The sequence below is a fragment of the Bubalus bubalis genome, chromosome X, assembly GCF_019923935.1.
Source record: "Bubalus bubalis isolate 160015118507 breed Murrah chromosome X, NDDB_SH_1, whole genome shotgun sequence".
NCBI classification, from domain to species: Eukaryota; Metazoa; Chordata; class Mammalia; order Artiodactyla; family Bovidae; genus Bubalus; species Bubalus bubalis.
In genome coordinates, this window is record NC_059181.1 from 6410620 (window position 1) to 6427275 (window position 16656).

Here is a 16656-nt window from a genome sequence, read left to right on the forward strand (position 1 = left end):
GATCCCTGGGTTAGGAAGATCCCCTGGAGAAGGGAATGGCAACCCACTTCAGTATTCTTGTCTGGAGAATCCCATGGACAGAGGAGCCTGGTGGGCTAGAGTCCAGAGGGTTGCAAAGAGTCAGACACGACTGAAGCTCCTTAGCACACACGCACGTAGAGTGACAACATGCGTGTACTGCAGTGAGTTTGTCCCTTCCCTTGCTGAAGGACATCTGGGTTGTTTCCAGGATTGGACATCTATGAGCCAATCTACAAGTGTGCAGCCTTTTGTGTGAACCTACATTTTCACTCTCTTAGGTGACTTAAGTAGGAGGCAACGGCTGGGTTGTGTGTGCCCATCTGATCTTATCAGGTGGCTGTTCATTTCATAAAAACATCAGAAAGGCCTTCTGATAAAGGCAGCGGAGGGAAAAAAAATGCAAATATTCCACCTCCATGTACTTTCACCTGTGCTTTTTTTTTTCTTGCAGCTGCTGAATGTTCTTTGTCAATGTAGTGTTGAGCTTGACTATGTGGGAGATGATTTTTGTGCAGCGACTATTTATAAAATCTTCTCGTCTCCCAGGCTCCTTCTCCACGGTGACTTTTAAACACTAAATGCAGAAGTGGAAACAAACGGAGGGGGAAAAAAATAAAAAACACATAATGTCTTATAATGAAATATGGTTACCAAAATAGAGAGGGAGGAGGAACAGCCTTTTGACAATTACAGTCTCCTGTTATTTTGTAACTGTAACAGCCATGTACTTTGAGTAAACCCAGGCAGCTCCTTGGTTGCCTTTCTGCTTGTTGCTGGGTGGGTGGGCTTGGAAATTGTTCGCTGATCCAGCAGCAATGTGGTTTGTGCTTAGGAGGGCTGTAGGATTTGGAACTCCAGTAGATGGGCCACTTTGGAAAGTAGAATATGAATATTGGGGCTTCCCTGGTGGTTCAGATGGTAAAGAATCTGCCTGCAATGCGGAAGACCCCGGTTCCATCCCTGGATCGGGAAGATGCCCTGGAGGAGGGTGTGGCAACCCACTCCAGCAATCTTGCCTGGAGCATCCCATGGACAGAGGAGCCTGGCAGGGCTACAGTCCATGGGGGTCGCAAAGACTTGCACATGACTGAGCCACTGATACCCAAGAAAACAGGTCTATACTTGAATGTCCTGAAACCTGTATGTCGAGGCCACCTTCTCTGGCAAAAGGGGACTTTGCAGACGTGGCTCAATTTAGAGCTTTGCGATGGAAAATTTATCGTGGGTTATACAGTTTGGGCTAATCGAATCACCAGGATCAGGCAGGATGGGGTTGTGCACTGGGAGAAGGACACGACCAAAGGGAGGTCACATGTCCAGGCCTTTGGGATCGAGACACTGGAAAAGGCAAAAGGAGCCAGATTCTCGCCTGGAATCTCTGAAAGAACCAGCCTGCCAACAACTCAATGTTAATTAGCCCAGTGAGACCCGCAGGGACCTTTGGCCTCCAGAATGGTCAGATAACAAGTTTGGCTTATTATTATCATTAATTTATTTGTGGCCGCACTGGGGCTTCATTGCTGCGTGGGCTTCTCTCTAGTTGTGGTGAGCAGGGAGTTACTCTCTAGATGCGATATGCAGACTTCTCACTGTGGGGGCTTCTCTGGTTGTGGAACTTGGGCTCCATAGTTGTGGCCCATGGGCTTAGCTGCCCTCGTGGCACGTGGAATCTTCCCAGATCAGGGATCGAATCCACGTTCCCCTCTGAACTGGCAGGGGGATTCCTAACCCCTGATCACCAGGGAAGTCCAGATAATAAGTTTTATTTATGTATTTTTTATTTTAATTTAAGCCATTAAGTGTGCAGTAATTCATTGCAGCAACAAAAGGAAACTGATAGAGCCCTTAACCTCTGTGAGACTGAACTTTCCTCCCCTGTGAAAAGAATATAGGATCCCTACTGTATCTCCCCAGCCACGTCATAGGTTGCTATGGCAACGGATGAAGTCGTCTTTGAAAACTGTTTAGGAAACCATCGGGAACCGAGGCTAGGAGAAGCCTCGGTTCTGCCTTTGCCCACCTGAGTCTGCTCCTGTCAAGAAAGGTTTAATTTCCCCGAGTCCGCCAAATGGCCTCCACCCTCTCTGAGTGGGTGGCTGTCCCCAGGCATTTCTGCACCTTTTTAGGACCCATCCCCACAAACAGAACACTATTGTGTTCCTTCTGCCTTTTCTTCAATATTAAAAAAAAGGGGTTCCTTCATACAACGTTTTATGAAAAGCGTTTTCTTTGTAGTTATTTTCGCTGTGTTGAGTCTTGGTTGCAGCATGTGAGCTCGCCAGTTGTGGAGTGCGGAGACCTCACTCTAGATTCAATGTGCGGGCTTATCATTGAGGTCACTTCTCTCATTGTGGGTCGCAGGCTTACTTTCCCTGTGCCACGTGGGATCTTAGTCTCCTCACTGAGGATCGAACCCAAGAAGACAGATTCTTAATCACTGAACTGCCAGGAAAGTCCCTCTGAACACTTTTTGAAAACACACTATAAAAAGAGAAAAGAATTTCCTAGGAAGAGGTCGGCAAGTTACACGAAGAACCTTGAGTCCTTCAGTTCAGTTCAGTTCAGTTGCTCAGTTGTGTTGGACTCTTTGCGACCCCATGGACTGCAGCATGCCAGGCTTCCCTGTCCATCACCAACTCCCGGAGCTCACTCAAACTCATGTCCATTGAGTTGGTGATGCCATCCAAACATCTCATCTTCTCTCCTCCCCTTCTCCTCCCACCTACGATCTTTTCCAACATCCGGGTCTTTTCCAATGAGTCAGTTCTTCGCATCAGGTGGCCAAAGAATTAGAGCTTCAGCTTCAGGATCAGTCCTTCCAGTGAATATTCAGGACTGATTTCCTTTAGGATAGACTGGTCCTTTAGGATGGACTGAGTCCTTCAATCGCCTAGAAACTTGGGTTTCTAGGCCAAGTAGTCAGTATTATTCACGTTTCACTGGGTCACTGACCTCTGCTTTTATAGTGCTGTGAGCTGAAAAGGAATGGACACGCGTGTGTTGCAATAAAGATTTATTGATGGACACTGAAATCCAAGTGTGACCTAACTTCCAGGTCACAAAGTATCACTGTTTTTTGGATTTTTTTCCCCCCAATCTTTTAAAAATTATTTATTTTTGGCTGTGCTGGGTCTTCATTGCTTCATGGCTTTTCTCTAGTTGTGGTGAGTGGGAGGCTAGTTTCTGGGTGTGGTGTGCCGGCTTCTCATCGCCTGTGGCTTCTGTTGTTGCAGAGCATGGGCTCTAGTGGGCTTCAGTAGTTGCTGCAGGTGGGCTCCTGGGCTCCAGAGCACAGGCTCAGCAGTTGTGATGCACGGGTTTAGTTGCTCTGCAGCAGGTGGGCTCTTCCCACACCGGGGATTGAACCCGCGTCTCCTGCGTTGCAGGTGGATTCCCCAGGGAAGCCCAGTGTTTCCCTGAGTCTTTAAACAATGTATCCTTCGCTTGCAGGTTGTGCAAAAAACCAGGTGTTAGAGCCGTCCACTGCCAGCGCCTGTCCTAGCACAGAAGCTCCATCAGGGCAAGGAATTTTGCCTGACTTGTTCATTACAGGTTCCCCCCGAACCTGTGTTTTATAACACCTTTTGATATTTTTTTTTTTTATCATGGAGGCATCTTTTCGGTGTTAATTCAGTGTTTAAAAATATGGATTAGGTTGATGAGTTAAGTTCTTGGCTCCCCCTTAAAGTCATCTCGACCTAGGGTCCTGGCTCATGAACCATGGGAGGGTATTCCATGCTGGTGACATGGATTAGTCCTGCTAAGGCCGCAGGGCCGTGGACAACCATCATACTTTCTCCCTCGGTAGACAGATTAAAGGGAGTCCATGAACTTGGGTGGGAAGAACCCCTGCAGTGAACCCAAACGTAGCATTTCCGAAAACTGTGACTATAGACGAGATGAAAGTTAATAGTACCTTTCATTTGCCACCAAGCTGTCACCAACAGAAGTCTGATGTATTTTCAGAGCAGGTTACAGTTGAATCATATTTTGTTTACATGCACCGCTGCTTTGAAATGATGGAAGTTATTAGTCCCACCTCTAGAGCTTATGATTGGAAGGACTGAGAAAGAAGGGTATGTATCATGACATTGGAAGGCCTGAATAAAAGTTTAACTGCATCTTAACAGACTTGCGTTTCTTTGTCATCTTATGTGTATTATGTATGTATGCATTTGGAATCAATATAATCACTAAATTGCCAGAGAAGGTCTGGGGCATGGAAATGGTTACAGAGCCTTTTCCTCAATCCTTTAACTTCTTGAAAGTGTTGCGACCCCACAGACTGTAACCTGCCAGGCTCTTCTGTCTATGGAATTCTCCAGGCCAGAATACTGGAGTGGGTAGCCTATCCCTTCTCCGGGGGATCTTTCTGACCCAGGAATCGAACTGGGGTCTCTTACGTTGCAGGCGGATTCTTTACCAGCTGAGTGACTTGTGGGTCCAGTCTTTCCCTCTGAACCCTGGAGATAAAAAATCCCTGCCCTCCAGTATTACGGGGAGGATCATATTGGATATTGTTGTACCAGCTCCCCCACACCAAGTGCAAGGTGTTTTCAGTATTCAAAGGATGCAAACTGAAGGTGACATTTGAAATAGAAGGAAACAGCCATGACTCACATGAATTACTCTGCACGTGCCGCCATAACAAAGCACCGCAGATTGGGTGGTTTAAGGAAGAGAAATTGATGGGGGCTTCCTGGGTGGTCCAGCCTTAAGACTCTGCACTACCAATGCAGGGGGTGAGGGTAAACTGGTTCTATCTATCCCTGACGAGGGAACTAAGATCCCACCCGCAGTGCGGGGAAAGTTTATAAAAAAAAAAATGTATTTTCTCACCATCTTGGAGGCTGGAAGTCCGGGTCAGGATGTTGGCTGGGTGGAGTTCTCCAAAGATCTCCCTTCTTGCTGTGTCCTTACACGGTCATCCCTTGGGGCGTGTTTGTGTCCCCATAGTCTATTCTTAGAAGGACACCAGTCAGATTGGATAAGGAATGGTCGCCGTAATGACTGCCTCTGATTTATTTATTACTTTATAAGCCCGCTTTCCAAAAGCAGTTGCTTTCTGTGTGCTGCCGTCCATGGGGTCGCTAAGAGTCAGACACCACTGACTAACCGAACTGAGCGGAAGGTATTAGGGCTTAGGACTTGAACACAGGGGTTTGAGAGGAGGGACACAATTCACCCCACCTTGAACGAGAAATGAGGGACTTTCTCGGTGGTCCAGTGGTTAAGAAGGTGCAAGGGCACGTGGGTTAGATTCCTGGTCAGGAACTAAGATTCCGCATACCTCAGAGCAATAAAGCCCACTTTACTGTTGGGTTGTCTTTATCTACAGTTAAACACGACAGTGAAAATCCTGTGTGTTGCAACCATGACCCGATGCAGGCAAAAATAAATAAATAAAAATATGCTGTTGGCCCAGCTGGGAAAGAATCCACCTACAACGTGGGAGACCTGGGTTGGATCCCTGGGTTGGGAAGATCCCCTGGAGAAGGGAACGGTTACCCACTCCAGTGTTCTGGCCTGGAGAATTCCATGGACAGAGGAGCCTGGTGGGCTACAGTCCATGGGCTTTGCAGAGAGTCGGATATGACTGAGCGACTTTCACTTTTCTAAAAAATAAAAGAGAGAGATTTGATGTCTCCCCAGCTCAAGAGAAGAAGAAAGGGTACCACCTACCTCATCTTGCCTCTGTGTCAGATGATGGATCTCTCTCTCTGTCCTCACCCCTGTTTACTTCTCCAGGGATGTTCGCACTTGTAAAACCAGCCCGTTTTATAGTTTCCATTCCCGTCTCCCTAAGGAAAATTAAAAGCAAGCACCCAAAGCAAATGGGCTTCCCTGATGGCTCAGCTGTAAAGAATCTGCCTGCAATGTGGGAGACCGGGGTTCGATTCCTGGGCTGGGAATATCCCCTGGAGAAGAGGTAGGCTACCTACTCTAGTATTCCTGGGCTTCCCTGGTGGCTCAGCTGGTAAAGAATCCACTTGCAATGCGGGAGACCTGGGTTCTATCCCTGCGTTGGAAAGAGCCCCTGGAGGAGGGCATGGCAACCCAATGCAGTATTCTTGCCTGGAGAATCCCCCTGGACAGAGGAGCCTGGAGGACTACATGGTCAAAGGGATCGCAAGAGTCAGATACGATTTAGTGAGTAAACAACAGCAACCCTAAAGCAAACATTGGCCAGAGGTTTGTAAGTGAGGTTGGTGAGCACTCACCCATTATTCATTTCATAAGGGAAGCTTGTGGTAGGTAGATGCTTCCTCAAAAGTGAGACATCCTCTGTGACCATCACCGAGGCATGGAGCACAGCAATCCTGGAACCTTGGTCCTTTCTGAGATTTGCAAACAAATATTGGCCTATGTGGGCTTCCCAGGTGGCTCAGATGGTAAAGTGCCTGCCTGCAATTCGGGAGACCTGGGTTCCATCCCTGGGTCGGGAAGATCCCCTGCAGAAGGAAATGGCAAAGCCATTCCAGGACCCTTGCCTGGAAAATTTCAGGGACGGAGGAGCCTGGCGGGCTACAGTGCATGGGGTCGCTAGGAGTCGGACACAACTGAGCTGGGCCTCGGTGAAATTAGATATTGGATTCAGTGAAAACTAGGCAGTAATTCTCGAGAGAAGCTTAATGCCTCTTCCTACTGTCTCTCTTTTTTAAAAAAAATAATATTAATAGACTGTTTTTTAAAGAACAGTTTTAGATGTACAGAACAATTTAGCATACAGTACAGAGAGTTCCATTTTCTCACCTCCTACACGGCATTTCCAGTGTGAGCATTTTTTGTGTGAGAGTGGTACATTTATTACCACTCTTTATTGAATCAATATCGATAAAATTCACAGTTGATATTCGAGGTCTTTGGACAAATACAGAATGTCATGCACCCACCACTCCAGTTTCATACAAAATGGGTTCACTGCCCTGAAAAGTCCCTTGGGAGGCCCATGTTCAGCCCTTCTTTCTCATCCTCAGAGCCCCCAGGCAACCACTGACCTTTCCAGTTTGGTGTTTTCTAGAACGTCATAGATGCTTACTCCTTGGAAGAAAAGTTATGACCAACCTAGGCAGCATATTAAAAAGCAGAGATGTTACTTTGCCAACAAAGGTCCGTCTAGTCAAGGCTGTGGTTTTTCTAGTAGTTGTGTATGGATGTGAGAGTTGGACCATGAAGAAAGCTGAGTGCTGAAGAATGGATGCTTTTGAACTGTGGTGTTGGAGAAGACTCTTGAGAGTCCCTTGGACTGCAAGGAGATCCAACCAGTCCATCCTAAAGGAACTCAGTCCTGAATATTCATTGGGAGGACTGATGTTGAAGCTGAAACTCCAATCCTTTGGCCACCCGATGTGAAGAACTGACTCATTGGAAAAGACCCTGATGCTGGGAAAGACTGAGGGCTGGAGAAGAAGGGGACGACAGAGGATGAGATAGCTGGATGGCATCACCGACTTGATGGACGTGAATTTGACCAAGCTCCAGGAGTTGGTGATGGACAGGGAGGCCTGGTGTGCTGCAGTCCATGGTGTCACAAAGAGTCGGACACGACTGAGCGACTGAACTGAGCTGAACTGAGAATGTCATAGAGTAGGACTCATACAGGATGTAGCCTTTTCAGATTGGCTTCTTTCACTTGCTGACATACATTTAAAGTTCCTCCATGTCTTTCCGTGGTTGGATATCTCATTTATTTTCATTGCAGAATAATATTCTACCATATGGATGTGTCCCAGCTTGCTTATCTGTCCACCTACCAACTAACATTGTTGCTGCCTTCAGCGTTGGCTGAGTAAAGCTGCTAGACATCACTGTGCGGGTTTTTCTGCAGACAAGTTTTCAACTTAGCTGGGTTAAAAACCCAGGAACATAGTTGTATGTTTCTGCTTTATAAGAAGGCTTCCCTGGTGGCTCAGAGGATAAAGCGTCTGCCTGCAATGCAGGAGACCCGGGTTCAATCCCTGGGTTGGGAAGATCCCCTGGAGAAGGAAATGGTGACCCACTCCAGTATTCTTGCTGGGAGAATCCCATGGACAGAGGAGCTTTAACTGACCAACTGCCTTCCGAAGCGGTCTTAAGTTTCACATTCCCATCAGCACAGGCATTCAGGGTTCCTGTTTGTCTGCATCCTGTTAGCATTTGATTTTTTTATTTTTCTTTTTTTTTGCCCTGCTTACATTCTCTTGGTCCCCAGACCTGGAACAGAACCCGGGGGCCTCTGAAGTCAAAGTACCCGGTCCCTAACCACTGGCCTGCCAGGGAGTTCTCTGTACTTTGTCTCAATGTGATATTTCCCTGTGATATATAATATTCCACAACTTTTCATGTGCTTGCTTGACGTCTGTCTATCTCTTTGGGGAGATTTTGTTTCCAGACCTTTTGCCCATTTTTATTTTGGATTTTTGTCTTAGTGTCCAGTTTTGAGAATTTTTTTGGCCTATTTTGGGTTCAGTCCTTTATCAGATATGGAGTTTTTGCAAATATGATCTCCCAGTCTGTAGCCTGTATTTTCATTCTCTTAACAGTCTCCTTCCTAGAACGTTAAGTTTTAAATTTTAATAAGTCCAACTCATCAATTTTTTTTAAACAGGGATCATGTTATTGATATTTTATGTGAAAACTCATTGCTAAGCCCAAAGCCATCTAGATTTTTCTCTTATGTTTTCTTCTAGGAGTTTTGTGTTTTTTTGCCTTTTGCGTTTAGGCCAATGATCCATTTTAAGTTAGTTTCTGTGAAAAGCCTAAGGTTTGGGCTAGATCAATGGTTTTCTTTGTTTTGTAAACGGATGTCCCTTGTTTCAGCACCATTTGTTGAAAAGGATATTCTTTCTCCACTGAAATACCTTTGGTCTTTCGTCAAAAATTGACTGTATTTGTGTGGGTTCCGGCTGCCCTTTTATTACAAATTTGGCTGCTGTTTAGGGGGAATATTGATAGCAATATTTGTTGCAAGCAGATTCTTGTATTCCAGCTCTTTCCATCAACAACCAAAAATAATTGTTTGGAGTACAGATATTGTGCAGTGGATAACTGGAAATCATTGCTGCTGAAGCCTCCATAGTAGCCTTTATATCCTTGTCAGATGCACTAGCTCCTTTCCTGCTCGACTTTAATATGATTTTTTTCTTCCACCATTTGAAAAATCTGAAAGCCAGATTAAATATAATAGTCTAATTTCACACCTACCTACCACCCATCTAGCATTCAGAAAGTGGGATTTCAGTGTTATTATGGAAAATGTATGGGTAACCTTTCCTATCTGAGGTCTTACAAAGTCCCTGGGTGCTCCTAGGACTCTCTGACTAAGGTACTCCAGTCTTGTAAGAAAACCCCTGGGATTGTTGGGAGCCGATCAAACAGGAAAGATGGATCACAAGCTCCCTTGCATTGTTACAAGGATGTGAAAATCGCTCAGTCCTGTCCGACTCTTTGCGACCCCATGGACTACAGTCCATGGATTTCTCCAGGCCAGAAGACTGGAGTGGGTAGCCTTTCCCTTTCTCCAGGCGACCTTCCCAACCCAGGGATCGAACCCAGGTCTCCCGCATTGCAGGCGGATTCTTTACCAGCTGAGCCAGACCAGCTGCAAAAACCCGCCACGCTGGGGCGTAGGAGGGAGCGAGGATTTCCACCACTTTTCCATACTTTAAAAATGACTGGCATCTGCCAAGCCATCAAAACATACAAAAGAAGCCTTTTTCCTCGTCCCGTTCGGTTCGGAATTTCCAAGCAGCTCCCGACGAGCAGCTAGCGATGGCAAGCCAGAGAGGGCCAGGTTTGGCTGCGCGGCTACTCGAGAGTGTGCGGTAGCCGAGGGCCGACGTCCCCGCAAAGCCGAGCGCGGTAATGATGTCAACTTGTTATTTACTTTCCAAATCTGAATGACTGAGCAAGGCGAAAGGAGAAATCAATCAACCGCAATGTGACCCTACAGGCGGAAAAAACGCAGCGCTCCCACCAGCGGGCGGTGGGGGGAGGGGAAGCACGTGTAACCGGGGCAGAGTTGCATCAGGCGCGCTTGCCTGCCCGGGTTTTCTGTTGCATAGCTTTTTTTTTTTTTTTTCCCGATTGCATGAAAAGACCTCAGCCTCAGTCCTCACAAGCCCTAGGAGCCCGGGAGCCAGGCCGGGCAGGCTGGAGGCAAGGCCCCGCCACGTCCTTGTGTGTGTGTGTGTGTGTGTGTGTCTGTGTGTGTGGTGGGACGTGGGGAGAGGCTTGAATGGTAACCGGTAGAAAAGGGCAAAATCTATTCTGCTGATTCACAATTATGGAGACCGTGTAAGTGTCTTTTTTTTTTTTTATTGCTGTGCTCGAATAATGGTGCAGTCACCGTCGTTTTAAATCATTGACGTTTTACAGCAATATTCGGCAACGTCATTTTGAGGCCGCCTTTTGGAATGGAGGATCAGCCCCTTAAAAAAAAAAAGAAGTCACCTCGCCTCCCCTCCCCACACGGTCAGGAACAACAAACGGCTCAGTGTCCCAGAAAGGAGCAAGCGAGGTTACAGTGCAAAATGCTGAGTGTCCTGGGCTCTTTAGGGCAAAAAACCAAACCAAAAAACCCTCGTTAGGCACTAAAGGGAGGGGCCGGCTTCCTTGAAAATATTCGCCAAAGCAGACATCCAAGGTGCTGGGGTGCGTGTGCAGCGCGCGCGTGTTTGTTTCAGCGAATTCAGGTCACGGGTGGTGGGCAGTTGTCACCAACCCGGAGGGGCGAAAGCAACCTGGGGCCTTGGGTTCACCAGGTCTGGGCCGAGTCAGCAAACAGCTTTGCATATGTCCTAGGTTCTGCAGCCTGCGGCTGGAGGTGGGGGTAGGGACGGGCGAGAAGGCCCCAGGGCCCCGGTTCCACCACCACGCTCCCCGCTAAACCCCGGCCTGGAGCCCCCCCACCCTAGCTCCTGGCGTCCACCCCAGTACGTCTTGAGTTTCTTTTTCCCCAAGCGCCTTCCCTGCTAGGGGTTTTTGCAAAGGTGGAGGCTTCACTGGAGCCCCCACTTTTGGGGGGAAGGGGAAGAGACCGCGCGGGGGGGGGGGCGGAATGGCCTCTCGGCCGGCGACTTGGAGGGGGCTGGCACCCTCAGGCAGGTTCGGGGAGGGGGGTTCATCTTTGAGCTGGGGGAGGGTAACACAGCACTGGTCCTGTCTCCCTGCCCGGAGACCACGGGGGTGGCGACCCGGTTCCTTTCCCCTCCTGGATAATGGGTTTGGGACTGGGTGGGGGGGTACGTCCGAATTTTCTGATGCGCAGCCCACCCCCACCCCCCGATGGAGGCTTCGGGGTTGGGACAAGGTTCGCAGAGAGGAGGGAAGAGGCCCGGGTTCCCCTCACCCACCCCAGGCGTGGCGGGGAGGCGGGAGCTGGGGGAGGGGGGGTGAGGGACAGGGTAGGGTCGGAGGGTCCCCCTCCGCGGGGGAGGGGCTGGATTGGGAAGCAGGTCTCCCGCCCCCCCAGAGGCCATGGGGGAGGGGCCCGGGCTCTTACCGCCTGCACCGTGGGGGAAGGGCAGGCCGGGATGTGTGGGGGAGGGGGCAGGCTGGAGGCCGTGGGGGAGGGGTGCTGGCCTGGGACGCGGCCCCTTTGGGCGTGGGGGAGGGTTTGGGGGTGGGGAGGGGGGGACGCGGGTTGGGGGAGGTTGCAGGGGACCCGGGCTCCCCTCCCCCGGCGGTGGGGGAGGGGGCGGGCTGGGGGGTCCTGGGGGAGGGGCTGGCCTGGGACGAGGCCTCTTTGGGGGTGGGTGAGGGCGGTGGGAAGGACCAGGGTGGGGGAGGGTGCAGGGGCGCCGGGGTCCCCTTTCCCTGCGGCGGGGTCGGGCGCAGGCTGGGGGCCGTGGGGGTGGGCGATGGGGAGGCCCCGGGTCGGGGAACGCGCAGGGGCCCCGGGCGGTGGGGGAGGGCGCAGGCTGGGGGCTGTGGAGGGTGATGGGAGGAGGGCGATGGGGGGGGTCCCGGGTCGGGGAGCGCGCTGGGGTCCCGGGCTCCCCTCCCCCGGCGGCGGCGGCGGCGGCGGCGGGGGCGGGCGCAGGCTGGGGGCGGCGCCCAGGGCCGTCCTCCCGGCCGGGGTCGGCGTTCCGGCGGCCGCTCCCCAGCGGAGGTCACTGGCCGCGCCGGTCCCTCCCGCGTCCCGCCCTCTCCCGCCGCCGCCGTTTTCGCCCCCTCCCCGCCCTCCCCGTCCTCCGCACTCGGGAGCGAGGAGCCGCCCGCGCCCCCGCCCCGCCGCCGCCGCCGCCGCAGCGCCCTCGCCGCCATTCGGCACCCGAAACTTTCCAGCGCCCGCGCGTCTAGGGGACTCGGCGGCGGCGGGGGACGCGGGCGCGGGGCGGGGGTGGCCCGGGGGGGGCGGCGCGCGGCGGCTCCGGGCGCCGGGCCCTCGGCTGCCGCGGCGCGGCCCGGGCTCGGCGGCGGCGGCGGCCGGCGGGGCGCAGGCTTGGAGCGGCGGCGCCGGACACAAGTTGCGCGGCTCAGGGCGAGGTAAGTGTGCGCGCGGGGCTCGGCCCGGGCCGGGCGCGCTGCGGAAACTTCTCTCGCTCAGGGTAGGGGTGAGGCCCGGGCCCGGCTCATTCCCGCCCTCCGAGGGGATCAGGCCGGCCGTCTGGCCGCCCGCCCGGGGACCCCCGTCTCTGGTAGGGGGACGGGGGTGCGGTGGAGGGGGGAGGCCCAGCTTCCCCAAGTGTCCCCCGGGGCTCGGGCTGGGGTGTTGCGCGCGCTCCCTGCAGGCTGAACAATACCCCGATGGGGCCGCTCCCCCAAAGTGGTGCCGGCGCGTCGGGGGTTGGAGCGGCGGGTGGAGACTGGAGCGGGGGGTTAAGGGGAGGCTTCTTTGTTTTGGGGAGGGGGAGGTGATCGGTAAGTTTTGGCGAGGAGGGTGGGGGTAGGGAGCGCTCCGTTGGTCCCTCCCGGTGCCGCTTTTGTCTTCCGGGCCCGGGGCTGGCCGGGCGAACCTGCGCGGCCGCGGGGACCCCCTCTCATGGGGGAGGGGGGTCCCATTCATCGCCTCCCCCGGGGGGGCGCGGGCCGGGACCCCGGGGGGCCCGCCGCGGCGGCGCGCGCAGGGCGCAGAGTGGCGGGCGAGGCGGCGCGGGCCCGCGGCGGTTCAGTTTCTGCGGCGCGGAAACTGTCAGGAAGTGGGGAGCTACCCCCAACTTGCGCCCCCACCCTCCCAGCCCGGCCCGTAGCGAGGAAAACAGGGTGGGGACCACTTGGGTGGGTGGGTGGGTGGGGGTGGGCGTCCCTGGGCGATCTACAGAGCGCGCCCTGGGGGGGGGGGCGGCTGTAGACCTGTTGCGCCCGGTCTAGGGGGAGGGGTGCCCCGAGATCCGCGTGCCAGGCGGTGCTTCCTTCTCCCCACCCCCTACCCCGCCACCCTCCCGAGGGGACCTCGCCTACTGCGGTGGGGGTGGCCAGTGCTCGGAATGGAGTGGGGCGCGCCATCGTTTGGTCGGGGGCCACCGGAGGTCGCCGGGGATTGTGACACTTGGGGGTCGCTAGAGGGCCTCCCCCCCCCCCCCCCCCCCCCCCCGGGCGCTGGGACTTCACGTGCGTTGACCGTGCGCGGCAAGGCCCGCGACCGGGATGGTTTTAAGGCACGGCTTGGCCTTCCTCCAAGTCCACTGCAAATTCCACGAAGTTAAAAAGTCCGAGGTGTGTTGTTGTTGATTTTTTCCCCCTCCTGTCGCCGATGTTGTAGCGTGGAACCGCCAAGGAAATAGAAATCCGTCTCCTCTATTCCTTTTGCCGCGGTTTGGGTTCTTGCTTGGCTTTATCACATACGGCTTGAGCCGACTTCTTGAACGTTTTTCTATCCAGACGCGCCGCCTGAGCCCCTGGGTTAACCTGGAAGGCGAGGGGCGGGACTCCAGCCTGGGTGGGGGAGCGAGGGGGTGGTGATGGCGGGGGACGCTCTGGTTAAGTCCAGCCTAATCGGTGGCCTCGGGGGTAGCAGATGGTGGAAGGTCTTCTGGGAAGTTTAGTCATTCCTAGAAAAGACGCGATCGGGTGGGGTGGGGGAGATGGTGAGTATGGAAACCATTTATACTTGAAGACGCTTTTCACGTGAAAGGGATGTTCAGATATCTCAGATGTACTGCAGATTGCTTGGAAAACCACCCAGCTGGATAACGAATCCGGAAATGAAAGCTGGAAGTCCCATCCCTTGACCCAGGTCTTAAAATGGCCCCTGAAGGATCATTCCGTGTGAAGTTCCTTAAGTGAACACACACCTGTGGAACAGCCCGTGAAGACTCCAAGGTGTTTTTTATTTGGTGCTGTGCAAAGCAAGGGGGTTGGCTCTGCTTTTATTCCAGGGCTTAGTCACTCCAGGTATTATCAGCACCACCCCCCCATCATTGAAATTTCACTCCTGGAGCCTGAGTCTCGCCCTTCCTGCAAGTTGGGGTGTTTTAGTTAAAGTGCCTGCAGTCAACCCCCTTTGAACCAGAGGAGCCTCAGTGTTCTCACTGGTGACGACTTCCTGAATGTACCTGGGTGGGAGCTTTGTAGGTTTCAGTGCTAGGCGGCCAAAGACGGGTATAGAGCTCGAGTGCAGCTGCGTGGGGACATGTAAAACTGCTTTTGCTGGAAGAGCAACCTTTGTCCCCGTCTGGCCTGAACTAGTCAAACAGCCCACCCTGACGTCCTGCTCCGCCATTGACCTTGAAGTCCTGGCAGCTTTCCGAGCGTCATTTGCTATATGTGCAAAAATAAAAACGGGAACCGAGATCACGGTAGTCATTGGATGGTGCAGGGGCACAGAGAAGGAACCGTTATGTGTAAGTTTTTTTGAAAACGTCGAGTTCGCCTGTAAATTTTCACTGTTGCTCCGGCGCAGATAGATTCATCGTCCTTTGGTTACTCAAATGCTACGCGCTGAGGATTTTACAGGCACTTAACGCCCTGTGTGCAGCAATTATTATTTCCATTCAGCTGCAGAAGACACTGACTTTGCTCATCCATGGTGGAGGGAAGATTGATTCTGGAAACGCAGATCTGAAGCTTGGTGTTATTTTGTCTTCCTTTGTTGACATGGGGTGAATGTTCCCATTTGGAGACAAACTTGTTCAATTACAGAGACACACCCTTTTTGTCCCCCACACAGAATCTTACATTGAACTCTCTCTCTATATATAAACCCTAGATTTCTCAACAGAAATCATGAAAGGTCAATCACAGTGGCAGCATTGTTTTGCTCATAGCTGAATTATCTGGGGTGGTAACCACTGCCCACCTGGGCATATTTAGATTCCAGTTGATTAAAATTCATTTAATAGTGGTGTTGTTACTAAAATGCCCAGTACTGTTGTTTCAGGGTTCTGTCCATAATTCAGATACTCAATAGATGTGTTTAACTGGGGGTCACCATATTGCAACAATACAGAACTTGAAGAAAGTCCAGTTTGGGAGCGGTGCTCTGTAGTTGGGCTTCCTTGGTGGCTCAGTGGTAAAGAATCCGCGTGGAATGCAGGAGACTGGAGTTCCATCCCTGAGTTGGGAATATCCCCTGGGGGAGGAAATGGCAACCCACTCCAGTATTCTTGCCTGGAGAATCGCGTGGTCAGAGGAGCCTGGCAGGCTACAGTCCACGGGGTCGCAAGGAGTTGGACATGACTGAAGTGATTTAACACACACACACTCTATATTTACTACAGGTAAGGATCTGTAAAGAAAACAGTAAAGAGTTAGCCTGCTCCTTGTGGAAGGAGGGGAGAGGCTGTAAGAGTTTTAGACAGTTTACTGGTTAGTCAGTTCAGTTGCTCAGTCGTGTCCGACTCTTTGCGACCCCATAAACCGTAGCACGCCAGGCCTCTCTGTCCATCACCAACTCCCGAAGTTCACCCAAACCCATGTACATCGAGTCGGTGATGCCATCCAACCATCTCAACTTCTGTAGTCCCCTTCTCCTGGCCTCAATCTTTCCCAGCATCAGGGTCTTTTCCAATGAGTCAGTTCTCCGCATCAGGTGGCCAAAGTAGACCTTAAAAAACATTGCAGCTAGCGCGTCACCTGGAAAAGTGATTTCAGTGAGATCGACAGCTGCGGTTTTAAGGTTGAGGTGGCGTGGATCATTTCTGAATTAGAAAACCGGGACTCCAAGCTGGAGTTTTCGTGAGGATTCAACTTTGGAAAAAGGATGTGCATCTGTTTCCCTTTCTAGAAAAAAGCCAGTCCCCACGTTGCTGGCCCGAGTCTGTTGTGGCCAACATCCCTTGGGGTCTCAAGGTGGTAACAGTGTGGCCCCATGTAGCTGATTGAGAGAACAAATCTGATACGCCCCCTCTTCTCCTCCACCTCAAGCCAAGTTTATGTTCTAAGTTTTAATGGCCTGAGGGCAAAATCTTCTGTATCAAGAAGGCCGACAAGGAATCCTCCCTACAGATGGGACTTCACAACGGTCAGCATGTTTTTAACAAGTGGCTGAATGGTGCCCGTTTCCTGTACACCGGTCTCTGCACAGGATGTTAAATTCCTTAGTTGATGTGTTCTTTGCATAATCTTTTGCCTTTTTTTTTTTTTAATAGCCACGGATTAGAAATTGCATTTGTAAATCAGGAGGGGGGCGGGGAAACCCAGTTTTGCTTCTGGGAGAGGGTGACTTCCCAGATGGCCCCTTTGTGCCGTTTGTCTTTAGTCTTGCTTTCATCT

The 16656-nt window shown here is 52.1% G+C and overlaps 2 protein-coding genes across 8 annotated transcripts in view; one reads left to right on the forward strand and one right to left on the reverse strand.

The window, feature by feature from the left end:
- Positions 1–9664: 9664 nt before the first annotated feature.
- LOC123465417 (basic proline-rich protein-like) lies at positions 9665–13009 on the reverse strand. The gene is made up of 2 exons (XM_045164474.1): positions 11731–13009; positions 9665–9903 (listed from the first exon to the last, which is right to left on the reverse strand). The coding sequence occupies exons 1-2, from the start codon at positions 13007–13009 to the stop codon at positions 9665–9667; spliced, it is 1518 nt and encodes a 505-aa protein (XP_045020409.1).
- Positions 12415–16656, forward strand: part of TBL1X (transducin beta like 1 X-linked) — a 247752-nt gene continuing 243510 nt past the window's right edge. For all 7 annotated transcript variants that reach the window (XM_025275792.3, XM_044936984.2, XM_044936981.2 and 4 more), the window contains exon 1: positions 12415–12489. The gene's annotated coding sequence lies outside the window, so the exon portion shown is untranslated. The remainder of the gene's footprint in view (positions 12490–16656) is intronic.